Source organism: Spinacia oleracea, chromosome 6 (assembly GCF_020520425.1).
Source record: "Spinacia oleracea cultivar Varoflay chromosome 6, BTI_SOV_V1, whole genome shotgun sequence".
Lineage (NCBI taxonomy): Eukaryota > Viridiplantae > Streptophyta > Magnoliopsida > Caryophyllales > Amaranthaceae > Spinacia > Spinacia oleracea.
This window is the reverse complement of record NC_079492.1, coordinates 118,492,315-118,508,823: the sequence shown is the minus strand read 5'-3', so window position 1 is coordinate 118,508,823 and position 16,509 is coordinate 118,492,315. Positions and strand designations below refer to the sequence as shown.

Below are 16,509 nucleotides of genomic sequence, written 5' to 3'. Positions count from 1 at the left end.
TAAATGGTAAAAACTGACCGTAAAAAAAAGAAGGCTTTGAAAAATAATTGGGGTGTTGAAGTCACGACACCAAAATGTAGACGTCGGCGGCAAGGAGTGCACGACAGGGGTGTCGTGGTGGTTGTATAAGGGATTTAGGTAAGAAGGTTTAGAGACAAAGAGGGAGAAGAAGTTTAAGAGCGGGCTTGGGAAAGCTCTCAACTTTTGGTGTGAGGAATGATGAATGAAGTAGGGGGTATTTATAGGTGTAGGATTAGGGTTAGGGTTAGAATGGAACCCTAAGAGGTATAGCCGTGGTTGGTATTTAAGCTAAGATAGGATTCTGAATCTAGTCATGATTTTGGTGATATTCGGTTTAGAGTAAAATTGTTTAAAATAGAAATACAAAAGATAAAATCATGAAATTTTAAAAAGAGGCTTGAATAATTAATTAAGATTTATCCTGAAATTGTCAGAATTTATCTCAATGAATTAGGATTTTTAGGGAATTTTGAATTGGTAAAACTCTTAAAATCCAATTTTAAATAGAATTATCTTATTTTTCCAAAATAAATCCGAAATATATTATCATAAATATATTATTATATAAAACTGATTTTATAAAATACTAAAAATAATTTTCGGATTTTTAAAATAGTTTTAAGTTGATTAAACTCTTTTTCTCCAAAAATGATTCCTAATAGAATTAGGAATTAATAAAATCCGAAAAAAAATAATTTAAATTCAGTTTTGAAAATAATATTCCCTCTAAAAAATTTGAATATTTTCCCTCCAAAATATTTGAATATTAAATATATATTTAAAAAGATGCATAAAATGATTAATAAAATGCCTAAAAATATGGGGTATTACAATAACATTGGCGGTAGAGTTGACATTTGATGGGGATGATACTGCATCAGATGATGTTACTCCTTTGCAATGTGAATCCGATTAAAATTTCTTCTTCTTCTCAATATCATATAGACGAAAGTGTACACCTGAAGCATGAACCATGTGTTTGTGTTGAGGAGGTTAATAGATTGAGAAAGTTTAATTTGAATTATGAAGTTCTCAAAATGGCAGATGAGTATAACAGGGAAGAGGTTGAATTGTCAAGGAATTAATTAATATTAGTAGAGATTTAATGTGATAAACTGAAAATAAGAGAAATTGGGAAAAAATATTTTTTTTAAAAAAGAGGAATAAATAAATTTTATCAAAGGTCTTATATGCCTCCGGTGTACACTTTAGGCCCTGTTATTTTCGGATTAATTTCAGTTTCAGGGAATATTTATAAGTTCAGTTAATTTCCATTCAGTTCCATTCAGCTCAATTCAGTTCAAGTTAATACAATTCAATTCAAACTTACTATTATTATTATTATTATTATTATTATTATTATTATTATAATAATAATTATTATTATTATTATTATAATAATAATAATTATTATTATTATTATTATTGATTATTATTATTATTTATTATTATTTACTATTTACTAATCGTATTTAATATTTAATATTTAATATTTATTCCTGTATTTATATTATTTATCATTTATTAAGGAGTATTTATTATTTATCTCAATTCATATTAATTCAACAAAGTTTAGTTCATTTCAGTCCAGTTCAGCTCAAAAGCACAAGGCCTAAGTCTATGGTAAGTTGGAGTAACTTTTAATCACTATTTATTACTTTTTACAATATGGAGTAACTTTTTATCAGTAATTTTTATAATAAAACTTACGAAGTAAATGGTTACTTTTATACATCATGAGTGATTTTGGAGGGAATTTATCTCTAAAAATTAAACCAATTTTTATCATAATTAGTAGTTTTTTCCTTGATTTATTCAATTAATACTCTGTTATTTTAGGGAATGGTTATATTGGATTTGTTTGGATGATAAAAAAGGGTGAAGATTAGTTTTTCGTGAAGTTTAAGTTTGCTAGTTGTAGTTGGAGTCTTGCTTCATAGTAGTTTCTAATTTGTGGTGGTATTGTCGGTTTGTTTTTTAGCATCTACAAATTATCATGAATAGTTTCATAGAAATTAGGGGGATTTGTGTTTATCTCATTTTGAAGAGGATGTTGTTTCTTCTGACAATCTTATTCAAACAGTTAGTCAGTTACGTTGGAAAACCCTATTGGGGTTCTAAATCTAGTTAGAAGGTCGAAATATGAGAGAAACAAGCTCTACAAACAGAGTACTAGCTTGGCTATCACAAAGTACTCCGTTAGTCCTTTACACTCAAGATCTTATCATTTGTTTCGGTTTATAATGATGAGGATAAGTTAGTTTTTTTGGGCCTTGCGGTGTCTCTTAATATGAACTTGGGTGCACATTTCAATTATGTTCGGTGGTGTTGTGTTATGATACTTCTAATGTGAAAGCTTACTATAAAAGGGCAGTGGCAGTGGCAGCGGCAACGGCAGCGGCGGCGGCGGCTGTGGAGCTTAAAAAGCCCTACTTAACTTTCATGGATCTTGCTCAAGCACTGAAGATTGATCCATAAAACGGAGAATTTCAACAAAAACTAAAGGATGTGATATCTTTGTTAGGATAGTCTCCGGATTTTATTGAAGACGCACTTGAAGTAGTAAGAGAGGATGACATTATCCAAAAACTATGCCCACAAAGGGATGAAAATTATTAGGAACATTCGGGTGCACCGTGTAGCCAAGAGTATTTTAATGCTCATTGGTGGTTCCTCTCATATTTTCTCCTCACGTATAAGGGAAAAATGTGAGAGGGTGTTTGGTACTCCCGGGTGCACCTAAATGTTTTAACAATGAGAAGAAGGAAGAAGAACAAAGAAAGAAAGGAAAGGAAGGACAAGGAAAGGAGGGATATCGGCGTGTTCGTAGGTGTCTTGGTGTGGAAGATAGCACCAAAACGGAAAATAACGTTGTGGACAAAGTACCCAACGTTACTCAAAACAATTCTGTTATGAAGTCAACTTCAGGAAAAAAAAAACCCCCCAAATCTTACAGGGTCCCATTTTGAATTTTCAAATCGAAAACGACATGAGACCTTTTATATCTCACTTCATCAATGCATGATGTGATTTCAGTGGAAGAACTTTACAGTTTACATTATTATTGTTCTTCCAAAAAGATTATTATTGAGTTCTTGATCTTTCAAATAGGATGGATCGTAGTAAAACTCGTAAAATACAACAGATTAGTCACTCCTTGTTGAAGGGGAAGATAGGTGTGAAACAACTCCACATATGGCGCAAGAAGACAGAGCCACAAGTACGACAACTCTAGCACCATCATATGAAGCTACGCCGAAGATCCTTTGAAGGGCATCCGTCCTTTCCCCGTTGCAGTCATTGTTCGTCGTTCTGCTTATTCCTCCAAAGAAATGAGGAAGACCATCTCTTCTCGACGTTCTCGTCGCTCCATGTTTAGAAGGACAAATGGAAATCTTAAAAGTAAAAAGTCTCTCGAATTTGACTAACTCTTGATTTTGCAGGGTGAATGTTGACTCCAAAAGAAACTTGTCTTGTCGTGCGGGAGATACTTGGTATCTCCGTGTTTTAATGTGTAATTTATTTCCTGAATAATATGTGTTGTAATTTACCAATGGCAAAAAAAAAAAAAAAAAACCTCTAATTGTGATTTGTGACTAGTTTTAGGTGATCAATAGATTAGCCCCCTGGGTCAGGCTGACCTCAATGCGTTCATGCGTTCATATACAAAATCAATCCCGGTAATTTTACTCAGTAGGTTTAAAAGAGGTTGAATGTAAAATCTAATTGCCTGTGCCCAAAATCATTCATAATCAAGAGAAGCCTCCCACTGGGATGATTATTGTTTAATTATACATCTAATTGGGCAATGACACAATGTAAAAAAAAAATGAATTATTGGTTCCTAAGGTAACTATCCTACCCAACAAGTATAACTTATAACAATAATAATAATGAATAAATACCCTATAACCCTCAAATTTAACCACCCTCTTCTCTTCTCCTATGTGATCTCTAATCAGGGGCTATGAATCTTACAAATAGGGTCTACATTAGCCTTTACGGAAACCTAGATAGCTGTTGCTAGTACAGACGGTCCATAGCCATTCCGATGAGCCTTTTGCCATCTCCATGCTGTTTGCAAACTCTGTTCGAGATCCACATGTCTCGCTGTCCAGTTCAGCTCCTCCCTAATCTTTGTAGGGTCGCTGAAAACTTCGGCGTAATCCCCTGGGCGACGAGGTAGGTATTCAACCTTGATATCCACACCAGTCGCCTTCTTACACGCCTCCACAAATTCTTTGACAGAACTACCTGGTAGGTCAAGATTGAAAGCAAGTTTCCAGAAATCAAACTTCAGTAAGGAATCATGCACCATTTAGAATTTTAAGTTTTAAAAGGCTATTTAATTTAACCTCCCATGGTAGAATGAAAATTTACTACGTTACCTTTTCCTGTGCCGACATTGTAGATTCCAACCTTGCCAGGCCTTGCCTTTTCAAGAGCTTTAACATGAGCATCAACCAGATCCGTAACATCAATGTAATCTCGTATACAAGTTCCATCTGTTGTCTTATAATCTGTTCCTCTTACCTGAAGTGTCAACAATCAATTTCTGACATAAATGTATGGTTCTAACAGCAAGATTAGTTCACCAGAAAGTGATAAGATACAAGGAGACTTCTTTTTGTCCTTTGGCTTTAGAAATTAGCAAATACAAAGAAGAAACAAAAGGAAGACTAGTAAAGAAGCTGCATCGAGGCCACTAAGCATTCACTCATCAAATAGCTTTCAACAAAAGCTGTGTCACTGTGTGTGTCTCAGAAGCACCAATGGACAGTAAAAGATCATTGGATAGAAACATGTAGGGGACGAATTATCTTAACATGATGATACAATATTGTTGGAGAAGATGTTTTCATCGCATGTAACGAGTAAACTACAATCAATTTTACAAGAACAGAATAACAGCATGATCCAAGTTATCACTTATCAGACAATGTTTACGTGATTTACATGTTTACACACTACCATTCATGTACAGAAGCAGAGATCACGAAGGCATAAGAAACACACACACAGTGTACAAGTGAGTACATCATATATATAAAGCATACCTTCAGTCCATTAGTAATTCCACGAGCTGCATCAAAACAGGCACCTGAAATCCGTCCATGCTCGCGCAGCTCAGGTCTAGGAGCCTCCCCCAATCTTCCATCGGGATCGGAGCCAATAACATTAAAATATCTACAAATGCAGAAACAAGGTTCAAGTTAGAAAGATCAAGCATCAGATAGAACAAAAAGGCTTGAAGCAGTCACCCAGAGCACATATAGCACAGGGTGTACTCTAACGAGTTTTATATCATCATGCAGAGCAGCAGAGGGCATGGCATTTGCAATGTTTGACATATACAGCAAACCCGTGGAAGAAAAAGCCTACCAACTAGAGCTCAGGAGATTAATTTGGAAGACACAATTTTCAGATATCATTTTCAACATGTACCCATTTCCGTGTGCAATTAAAAGCAGTTCTAAGGTCTACCTGACCCAAAGGACAATATAAAGTATAGGGGGGAAAAAAGACAAATTTAACAATGTACAATTATGTAAGGTAAAAATACATCATTGGGCATTTCTACTTTCTCTCTCAACCCCGTGGAAGCAAGCAGTGTTGATCAAGGTGTTGGAAATGATGAGTCAAAGGAATATGAGAGAGCAAGATGTATGGTAGGGAAGGGATAACACAGGAGTTTGGATAGGCTAGGGTGAGGAAAAGTGCTTGTTCATGCATACCAAGTTTCAAATGAGCAGGGGGTCATGTAATCCAGTATAGGTACTAATATATTTATATGTCAAGCCTCCTGTCCTTCTCTATTTGTGTTGCTGCAGAGGGCACATGTGCACCATGCCTAGAATACCCACATAGATGTGATCATTTTCTTTATTGAACAACTCGCTTCTCATCTAGAAAAACTCGTAAGATACTCAAAATTATTTTCTATACAATTCTTTATGTTTTCTTTAAAATATTACTCCCTCCGTCCCTTTTTTATTGCCCCATAGAGCATATTGCACTTTAATTATGCACATGGGTAGGAAAAGGGGGATCATAAGGAGAGAGATAGAGGGAGTTCAAGTGGGAAAGTTATCATTTAAGGCATGGGGCAAACTCAAAAGGACGTCCATAAAAGGAAAATGGGGCAATCAAATAGTGACGGAGAGAGTAGTTATTAGTTTAAACTGTACTTTAGCCATAATGTAGTGCGTACTCCGTCTTAATATATATTTTTCGAATATCAATTTTTATAATTGCAGATTGCTACTTATTGATAACTAAAGATATTAATTGTTTAAGTCACACATTGGCAAGCGTGAAAGACAAAGCGTTGCAAGTAAAAAGAAACGGTTTGAGTTGAGTCAAGCTCTAGCTTGAGAAGGAGTTGAGTCAAGCTGTAGTTCAAGAAGGAGTTGAGTCAAGCTCTAGTTCGAGAAGGACTTGAGCTCACATCACAAGCACCACTAGGCAAGCGTACCAATTACTAAATCCTTGTAATTTATTATGTAAACGAGAAAAGAAATAGTGTATTACTAATTACAAGAATCAAATATCATTTATAACGAAAGTGATCTTAAGAGCTCAAGAACACTTGAGAGAGATCCATTTCTAATAAGAGATTCACCTAGTATACCTCCAAAAAGATATTAGGAGAGTAGAAAGGAGAAAGTAAAAAGAGAACAAAATAGAGGGAATTAGAGAGAATGAAGAGGAATTCTATGAAAAACGTAGGCGTAAAAAAAGGAGATATGAAGTAGAAACCATGGGAAAGGCTGAGAGTTCCAACCTGATACTAGTCACCGAAATAGCACATCTGACTAGCTGAATTAATATAAACTAAACTTTCTCTATAGGCAAGTAATATAACAACTTTGTAAGGACAATCCTAAACTAACAAGATAAGGAAAAGTAACAAGACTTTCAAGACTGCAAAACAAACTAGGAAAAAGTTGGTCTCATATTTTTACTAAAATTATTCCTCAGATAAATGTCAATAGTTAACACCTTAAATTCCCTCACTTCCATCTTGCAAGATAACATATTTAGGTAGTTCAACTCAAATTAAGCTCAGTGTGCAACACTCCATTATTCAAAAAAAATCTTCTACTTTGGGGATTTTAGACGTTATGTGTAACATAATGAAAATGCTTAGGTTACTTTCTGTTGGTTCACAGGCGGAGGACTAACCTTAGAATCATAACTGCCATGTCGGTATTTGGCTTAGTGAGATCCAAAATAATGTCTTCTGACATCTTCTTAGCCTTACCATATGGGTTAATAGGAACCTGAACCAGCAACAGAATTATAATGAGGACAGAGTCTATTGTTTTCAATAGTATGACATTCTACCAAAAAAATACAAGTACATAGCAAGTGAACTGATAAACAAGCTAGAGAATTTTCAATAGGCTCTCACCTGGGGAGTTTCCTCTGTTATGGGCATCTTCTCAGGCTCACCATATGTTGCACATGTACTTGAATATATTAGTGTCTGTACTTCATGTTTTACCATTGCCTTCAATACCACCAAGGTGTTTGACGTAATATTGTGATAATATCTGAACAACATCAATAAATTGATAGTCCGCAGAAACATCAGGAACCTTACAGTAATCAAACAAATGACTAGCAAAGAACTATGATACGATGCATCCATGTATGATAGGGAGATAGAGAAAACCATTAGCAAATGAAGCAACTTTGCAATTATTTTGCAACTTCCTAAAAATATAACGTTACGACAATTGAAGCCGGAAATTGTAGAATTAATCCAATGCTTTCCATACTAGAGAGAGTAGTATTCAACATATATCCGTTATTCAATTCTGAATCTCTTGAAGTATAAATTTTTATTTATCAAAAGAAAAATAAGGTAATGTAAGGAAGAAGTTTTCACATTTCCATGTAAATATTCCACCTACCATCAACTGTAGTCACTTCTAAAAATATATTCCCAACTATAATGTGTAGGAAATAACCCAATAAAATATGACTACAACTTTTAAGTGTTCTAACCAAACTTCATAGAAACATTCAAACACGGCTATATAAATAATGCTTACCTAAGAGGGTCAAGAGTGCTCTCTCCAACATAAGCAACAGCAGCGAAATGCATCACAGCATCAAAAGCATTTTCTGAGAAAAGTTTGTTTACCTGGCATTTATATTAAGGAAAAATACGAAGAATAAAAGTCTCTTATTCTGTCTATATTACGGTCTGGAAATGAGACAGGACAAAAGAGAAATATATGTTTGCTAGATTATCAGTTTAAAAGGTTCAGTTGTATGCCAAATTGAAGCCTTATGGAAAGTGCCTAAGGCACATTTCTTTCAGAATAACTACAAGAGATAGTACTATCAGCAAGTTGCAGTATAAAAATTACACTGGCAAATTGATCTAGATAATGCTGTTGAATCCAATTCATATTTATCTCAAATTCTGATAGGGAAGGCCCAAAGGAAAGAATAATAGCACATAAACAATGGCCTGCCACGATAAGGATACAGCATTAGCATCTCCCAGATCAGCATATACAAACTGAAGTCTTCCTGGTTCTGGAAACATTTGTTGCAAAATCTTAACAGCAGCCAGGTTCCCACGAGAAAGATTGTCCTACACAAAAAAAACGATCTCTTTGTAAACCTCAAGAACTAAATGAGTAGTGGACATCAACGATGATTGGAGGAAGGGGATACCACAATTGTCACACGATAGGAGTCTTTTAGAAGTCTTAGTGCTGCATGGGATCCAATAAAGCCAGCACCCCCAGTTACCAGGACATGAGTGACACCCATTTCACGGCGGGAAAACTGAAACGAAATGAAAAAGGATATTAAGAACAAATGCAAACATAAGAGGATTACTTAAACATCACAGGATCCAAGATTAGACTGTAACGAAGGACCTTCCAGTGAGGCAAAACTAATACAAATAGATATGGAGTACATAACAAAGTCATAGTTACGTGAAAGAAGAAAAATTGGTGTCTTCAAGAAGACTCAATCCAGAATTTCTATCTTAACTTAGGCTTACCCTACCACTACATACCAAAATAATAAATCCACCAACAAGCTTAGATGTTGACTCACAACTTTACCTGTCTGTTTACAATGCAATCACTCATTTGGACACATACATTTAGATATAAATGAAAGGTTGTGATATTAAACTTACTTGGCTGGGGCTGTTGAAAGTTGGAGACTGCTTGATCATAATAAGGCAAAATGCAATTAACCCAGCAGCTACGACTATTTTACCTACGACATTACCTTTCCGCTTTGGATCAGCGAAATCCATGCCTACAAAGCCAAAGGAAACAAATAACATATAATCAGACAAGAACAACCTACATTATATACTTCATCAGCCCAATCTGCATACCTTTTAGATTAGCATCATGTACTTTGTGACATTATAGACATGCGAGAAAAGCAACAGAAAAGCATTAAACTCTAACAAACACAACTGATTCAGCTTACAGAACAGGTTAAACGAGATCCATCATTTCTAAATAAATGCGAAAGAAGAAACGGAAATCAGCTTTCTGTTACTTTTACATACTACCCTTCTTTCCTTTTCTTCTTTTTCAATTAGCTAAATGTATACATTCAACACAAATTCAATTGCCAAATAAAAAATCAATTTTTAACAGAAATAATTTCTAGAGCCTGATTAGCTTAGTTGGTTAAAGTCTAGGGAGGTGGTACCCTGATCAATTCTTGGCTACGCCATTGTTCTTCGTAGCTCCTTATACACCAAAACAAAAACTAATTGAAACAAAATAAAATTGATGATGAAAGAAAACCAACCTGCAACAGGCAAAGATCTACCGTTTCTCGACTGATTTCGCGCTCTGGTTAACCCGAGCATTTGAGGAACCACAGCTTCAACCAATAATATATACAATCAACAATCAACCCAGTTTAATCATCTGCAAAATTCACATGACAAATTATTAGCATTCAGCAATTAAAAATGTATATCAAAAAGAAAAATCATTACTCCAGCAAACATAATCAAATCAAACCCAAAAACAAAGAAATTTTCAATTTTTTTACCCAGAAAACACTTCAAAATCTAATCAATCAATCAACAATGATAAATAAAGATAGAAAAGGCTGGAAAAAGGGAGACCAATTGGGAAAAATAATTGCGCAAGATCCCAAATTCCAATACGTGGAAAGTGACAATTTACATTTCAAATTTAATTAAACCTAACACATGCATGCCGCTTCCACCCATTTACAGTTGCAAACAAAATATTGCATCAAAAATTCAAACCAACCCTCTTAAAAGTATCATTCAAATTTGAATTTAAAAAAAAAAAATTGAATTTGTTTTTATTTAGTTAACCCAATCAAACTAACAAAATCATAATCACAAAATTTTTAAAAAAATCAAACTTTTAGAGGAGAAAATCAAAATCAAACATCAAACATCAAACTAAAACTGATGGAATAAATAAAATTAAAAATTGTAAAGAAGGAAAGTGAAACCATACCAATGTCGGACAATAAAATTTGACAGAAATTGAATCTGGAAAAAATCAATTAATAAATAGAAAGAATGGTGGAATAAAATTGAATAAAAATTTCCACAGAAATTGACAAAAGCAGTTGGAATTGGAATTAGATTGTCGAGGTCAAAGATTATGAGAGAGCGGTCAGAGAGTGTCGATATTTATACAGTGAGCCGACGTTAAAGGGAGAGCGTGGAGCTAACAAGTGTTACGTTAGCGCGTTTAATGGTATTAATTTTAATGCTTATATACGTGAACACTTTGTGGAATTTCGTTTTCCATTAGTGTTACACTTTTTAGTTTTTAGGTTCATTTTCCATTCAATTATTTTTGCTACCTACTTTACCTCACATGTCCGTGCAATTACAACGCAACCGATACGTTTTTTTTTGTGAGGAAATAAAAACAAACTCAATGGGTCCGAATTTGGTGAAATTCTTTCTTTTTTGACGACTTTATTAGTCTTTTTAAGTTTTTTTTTTAATTTTTATAATCAAATTAATTCATTGATGAAAAGTCACATCTACATTTGAATCTAACAAATACATTACAATCCAATGAAAAATTTTCTTTCACCATATCTACGATGGTAGTATATCAAATATTTTATATACCTTCTTCTATATCGTTGTGATCTACCGTCTTTTTCGACAAGTCGGTCTATAGATCTGTTGTAGATGTGATAAATATGATTTTCGTCTGATTGTAGTCGAAAGCTTGACCTCCTTTTTGACCTCGCACAAATCTTTACCAAAGAAACAAACTAAACTAAACATACAAAACTTAACTAGTTACAAACCCAAAAAAATGTAGTTTTATGGAGATCTAAAGAAAAAAAATAAAACAAAACAAAATTGAAGAGAAAGGCTCGAAAATAACCAGGCTATTTTCGCCCTAAAAAACACTATTTTTGTAAACCTTATTTAATATTTTAATTAATTGAGCGAGATAAGGATTTTGTCCTCTAAATGATGTTCCTTGATTGAAACCGATATGTTACCTTACATGTGTGATTCCCCAATTTATGAATTTTGTACGTTATTGCTCATTCGCACCCAATAAAAATAATGTACGTTAGATGAAAGAAATGCGTTTTAAGACCTTAAATTTTAATAAGGGCATTTTGGGATGAAATAATAGATTAATTGCGTAATCATGTCATTGTGTTTTTCTCTTTTGGTGAGTTTTTTTTTATGGCATTGATCGTCTTTTATGACTTTAATTAATTGTGTGTGTTTTAACATGTTCGCCAAAAATCTATAAATTTGTGTAAGTAAGATTAAAATTAACAAATTATAAGACTACGTATTTATCATTGTTGATTGATTAGATTTTGAAGTGGAGATATGATTAGGGCTCATCCATTTGGCATAAATAATTGGATGAAAAGCGAGTGATAAATGCGGGTCCGATTCAAGTGATACTTTTTGGTCCATCAACCAGGCCCAGTGACCCATCACCCGTTTACCACCCGATTCATTATCCATTTGTTTCATATATTTTTTTTACTTCTATTTCATAATAGGTGTCTTCATTTCTTTTTAAAAGCATGATAATTTTCTTAAGTTAGTGTTTGTTGAATTTCATTTTTTGGTTATACGTTATGGTGATGAGAAGTAACTATGCATGTGCCGGAAGTAAATGTAGGAATAATTTTTTTTATTAGTTATTATGCATATTATTATGTGGTAATTTTTTAATGATTTAATATATTTCACCCAAAATAACCTGATCTACCATTTTCACATGCGGATGATGGGTGATGGATGGATCGGGTGGCATGAGCGGATGGAAGCGGGTGATGGATGTGGATGATACTCCACCCGATCCGATCCGAACCCAATCCATTCCCATCCCTATATATGACGGAAGTTTACATAATAACCATATCAGAAAATTGATGTTTGAGTTCTTAACTACGTTTGACGTTTGTTCTACCTAGTTGTTGACTTGTTGGATAAGGGATTGATGTTGGCTCGTCAATGAGGAATTACAAAGTTGCTGGTGAAATAGGACAATGAGAGTTATGTTAGCATATATTATCAAATGAAGCATCATTTTTAACGGGAAATGTGTGCATTTCACGATTTTCTAATAAATCATGGAATCAACTTAACTAGAAAACAAAATCATAATTGTCCAATATAATTAACAACTTCCTGCAATGGACATTAGCGGGTTTATTCCACATTTCTAGATTAAAATCAAATCAAGCATGTTTTTGTTCATTAAAGAAAGAGAAAATGAATTTCAATATACAATCTCAATTGTATGGGGATACTTCACGTAAGTGTTGTTTTGTTTTTTTGTGTGTAGAGTCTACGTTTGAGTAAGAATTGTGTATTTTGAGCAATATCTGATTGCCTGTTAAGTAAATGATTTTAAATGAAACGTTTTGTAACTGAAAAGAATAATATAGTACACTAACTTTGAAACTAGGGTATCTGTGTTTTTTTAGTAAGTGATGATGCATTTCACATCATTAAATGTTAAAATGTGGTTACACAACTTCAATTTTTGGCAATTTGTCATGATTTTGTGAAATGAAAGGTATACCAATCAAATTAATTTAACTTATTTCATTCATACACGAATTAGTTAAAAGTACTCTCTCAATCCAAAAATAATTGAGTAACATCAAAATTTGTTACAAGGTTAAATTAATTAGAAAGAAATAGCATTCATTAGAAGTCAATTAATTTATCCCTAAAAGAAAAAGTCAGTTTACTTAATTAGATAACAAGTCAAAAATAAAGCATTGGTATAAAGTTAATTAATTAATACGGAGTATACCAACAGTATAAGATTTAATTATAATTCTTGGCCTAATTGATTGTTATTTTTATTTTTTAACATTAAAATAATTAAAATCAGCTTACTAAATCAACAATAACTTAATTACAATAAAAGTTATAAACACTAGAGAGTTATCTTAAGGTATGTTTATTTCAACTCATTTAAACCTATTTGACTTATTTCAACAAAAATAAGTTTTTTCCCAGACAATATATAAACACAAACAAGTTATTTTCAACAAAATAAGTTTATTCAGCAAAAGTAATAAATTCAAATAAGGGTATGTTATATTCGATTTGTTTTGACTTATTTCATAAAAAAGCACTACAAGAATTTGTATCTTTAACGACAACCTAATTACGACGGGTCATAAATCCTGTCGCAAAAGCCTTTTGCGACGGGGCTAACAACCAAACAATGACGGGAATAACCGTCGCAAATGTCTTTTACGACGGTTTTATGACGGATTTACGATGGGATTTCTATTAACGACGGCCCCCTTTTATGACGGGTTCGCGACAGGAAATCTCGTCGTTAATCAACAATTATTGGCCTTTCGCGACGGGATTTCCCGTCGTTAATAATACAATTTCTTGTAGTGAATAAGTTTAGATAAAACTCAGATAATACATGTTTAGAAAAAAATATGTATTTTCCAAACTATTTCGATTTTCTTACACAAATAAGTTTATTTCGAGCGAAATTATTTTATTTTTACAAACTTTTAGGAAAGACGGTCTAACCGTTAGACACTATCCATCAAAGGTATCTCGCGGGTCAAATGTTTTTCGCGGGTCGAAATTTGTCCGTGGGTTGTATCCGCGGGTCGTGTATTTATGTTTCTTTTCAGGTCATTTTCCTCATTTTACAATTCACTGTTCACTTGAAGAGAGAGAAAACGGTTTCCATTTGAGGAGAGAGAAACCACAATTCGTTGCCCAATCTTCTTCAATTTTCGCCAAATTTCTGTAAGCTCTTTCTTATTTCTTTTTGTTTTTGTTGATACTAATGTTGTGCTTTAATCTCGTTTCCAATTTGATATGGAAAATAATGCAATTTTGATTTTGTTTCCGATTAGGTTTTGGTGCGGCACTGGTTGTGTTGAGCTTGCGGTGGTGGTGCAGTGGCGCCATGAATTGTTGTTGGTGAGAAGACGGCGATACTTTGTTGTAGGTTCTTCTTCTGTGCTTGACAACGTGCGAGGAACAGATCTTGAGGTGGTTGTGACTTGAGGTGGTTGTGCCTTGAAGTGGTTGACTGCTGGATTTCTATCGTCTCCGGCGAGATCGTTGAGGAGATACGAAGGAATAGAGGCGGCGATCGAAGTGATGATCGGCTATTATTTGCTTTTCAGATCGAAGTGATTCACCTCCGTGCATTGGTGTTGGCATTATTGGACCTTCGGTGGTGGCGGATGGTTGTGAGGTGCTCCTGTTGCTGTGGCGAGATGTCGGGTAGAGTAGTTGGTGCTTACAAGGCTCTAATATGATTTTGGGTTTTGATTGTAAATGTAAATCAATTTTAGTTATGAATTATTCTATTTTAGTTAAATTTTTGTTATATTTAGTTATGAAATAAAATGATTTAGTTACATTGTTTTTTAGTTATACCTCTATTGTGTCTAGTTAAAAATATTCCCATTTTAGTTAAGAATAGTACCGTTTTAGTTATGCAAAAACTTTGTTATTTCGGAATAATTTTATATTAGTTAAGATTAAATTCAATTAGTTAAGCAATGAAACTAATTAGTTAAGTTTGAAATTCAATTAGTTAAACAATGAAAGTAATTAGTTAAGTTTGAAATTCAATTAGTTAAGCGATGAAACCAATTAGTAAGCTTAAATCATTCGATACAAATGGAAAAAAATAGTTAGGAGAATTATAGGTCATAATTATAACTAATTAGTTAAGCAATCGAACCAATTAGTTAAACACTCAAACTAATTAGTTAACCAGTGAAACTAATAAGTTTACAGATATAAAGGAAGTATTTGGTAAGCCTGAATTTCAATTAGTTAAGCTTAAAATTCAATTAGTTAAGCAATGAAAACAATTAGTTAAGTACAATGTTTTAATTTAAGATTTTCGAGTTTTAGTTATTATTTCAGAAGTTTTAGTTGAAAATAATTATGTTTTAGTAAAGATTATATTTGTTTTAGTTGAAAATCATTTCGTTTTAGTTAAGAATAATTTCGTTCCCATTTTATTTAATAATAAATTAAAAAACGACTTAAATGCTTAAAAAAGTATAACTAAACCATTTTTATTTTATAACTAAATATAAAAAAAGTTTAACTAAAAAGAATATATTAACAAATTTACACTTAATCATAAGTTGAATATAACAAAATTGGGATTTGTCGATGTACGTCTCAATAACAATAGATTTGCCCCTATTGCGCTGCATTTATATGCAGTTCAGAAGAACGGGATGCAACGATACAAGATAAGCAATCATTAACAACGTCAAATTACATAATTTTAATGATTAACCTTAATTAAAACGAAATAATTTTACTAACGAATTAGTTAAGCAATGCAAATAATTAGTTAAGCAATGAAACCAATTAGTTATGCACTGAAACCAATTATTTAAGCAAATAAAGAATCCAATTTGTTAAGCAATGAATCCAATTAGTTAAGTAGTGGAACTAATTTGTTCAGCAATGAAACTAATGAATTTACAATTATAAATATATAGTTGTTAAGCCTGAAATGCAATTAATTAAGCAACGGAACCAATTAGTTAAACAATTGATCAACTAGTTAAGCATTTAGACCATTTAGTTAAACGATGAAACCAATTAGTTAAGCAACCGAACAAATTAGTTAAGGACTGAAACCAATTAGTTAAGCATTAGAACTAATTAGTTAAGATTTTCTGAGTTTTAGTTATGATTTTAGAAGTTTTAGTTAAACTTTTCGGAGTTTTAGTTATGATTTCAGAAGTTTTAGTTATATGTTTCAAAGTTTAGTTAAGATTTTATAAGTTTTAGTTAAGATTTTCTTATATTTAGTTAATAATAATCGTGTTTTAGTTAAGATTAAATCGTTAATGAAAATTCTTTACTAGTGACCCTAAAGTGATACTATAATGGGTTAGGTGTAATATTTTTAGGCTTTGACCCATCCTTTCCTTGGTTTTGACTCATGTTGTTTCTATTTTCGTTATAGT

The 16,509-nt window shown here is 33.0% G+C and overlaps 1 protein-coding gene and 1 long non-coding RNA gene across 3 annotated transcripts; one reads left to right on the top strand and one right to left on the bottom strand.

The window, feature by feature from the left end:
* Positions 1–3,737: 3,737 nt before the first annotated feature.
* LOC110790820 (UDP-arabinose 4-epimerase 1) lies at positions 3,738–10,690 on the bottom strand. Of its 2 annotated transcripts, none has more exons than XM_021995588.2 (11): positions 10,521–10,690; positions 9,829–9,950; positions 9,194–9,318; positions 8,716–8,829; positions 8,525–8,632; positions 8,082–8,173; positions 7,436–7,577; positions 7,207–7,304; positions 5,079–5,208; positions 4,410–4,554; positions 3,738–4,275 (listed from the first exon to the last, which is right to left on the bottom strand). In XM_021995588.2, the coding sequence occupies exons 2-11, from the start codon at positions 9,887–9,889 to the stop codon at positions 4,031–4,033; spliced, it is 1,260 nt and encodes a 419-aa protein (XP_021851280.1). In that variant the 5' UTR covers positions 9,890–9,950; positions 10,521–10,690; the 3' UTR covers positions 3,738–4,030. The 2 variants fall into 2 exon arrangements, with proteins under 2 accessions (XP_021851280.1, XP_021851281.1); XM_021995589.2 differs by lacking the exon at positions 10,521–10,690 and adding an exon at positions 10,078–10,202.
* Positions 10,691–14,211: 3,521 nt separating this feature from the next.
* On the top strand, positions 14,212–14,937 carry LOC130462401 (uncharacterized). The gene is made up of 2 exons (XR_008922507.1): positions 14,212–14,302; positions 14,413–14,937. It is a non-coding gene; the product is annotated as an uncharacterized lncRNA (long non-coding RNA).
* Positions 14,938–16,509: the final 1,572 nt, after the last annotated feature.

Excerpts from the sequence above, each read along its gene's own strand:
- LOC110790820 (XM_021995588.2), bottom strand. The coding sequence starts at position 9,889 with ATGCTCGGGTTAACCAGAGCGCGAAATCAGTCGAGAAACGGTAGATCT. Across the intron at positions 8,174-8,524 it reads ATCTGGGAGATGCTAATGCT|GTAAACAAACTTTTCTCAGA; the intron begins GTATCCTTATCG and ends TATAAATGCCAG. Across the intron at positions 4,276-4,409 it reads CAATGTCGGCACAGGAAAAG|GTAGTTCTGTCAAAGAATTT; the intron begins GTAACGTAGTAA and ends TTGACCTACCAG.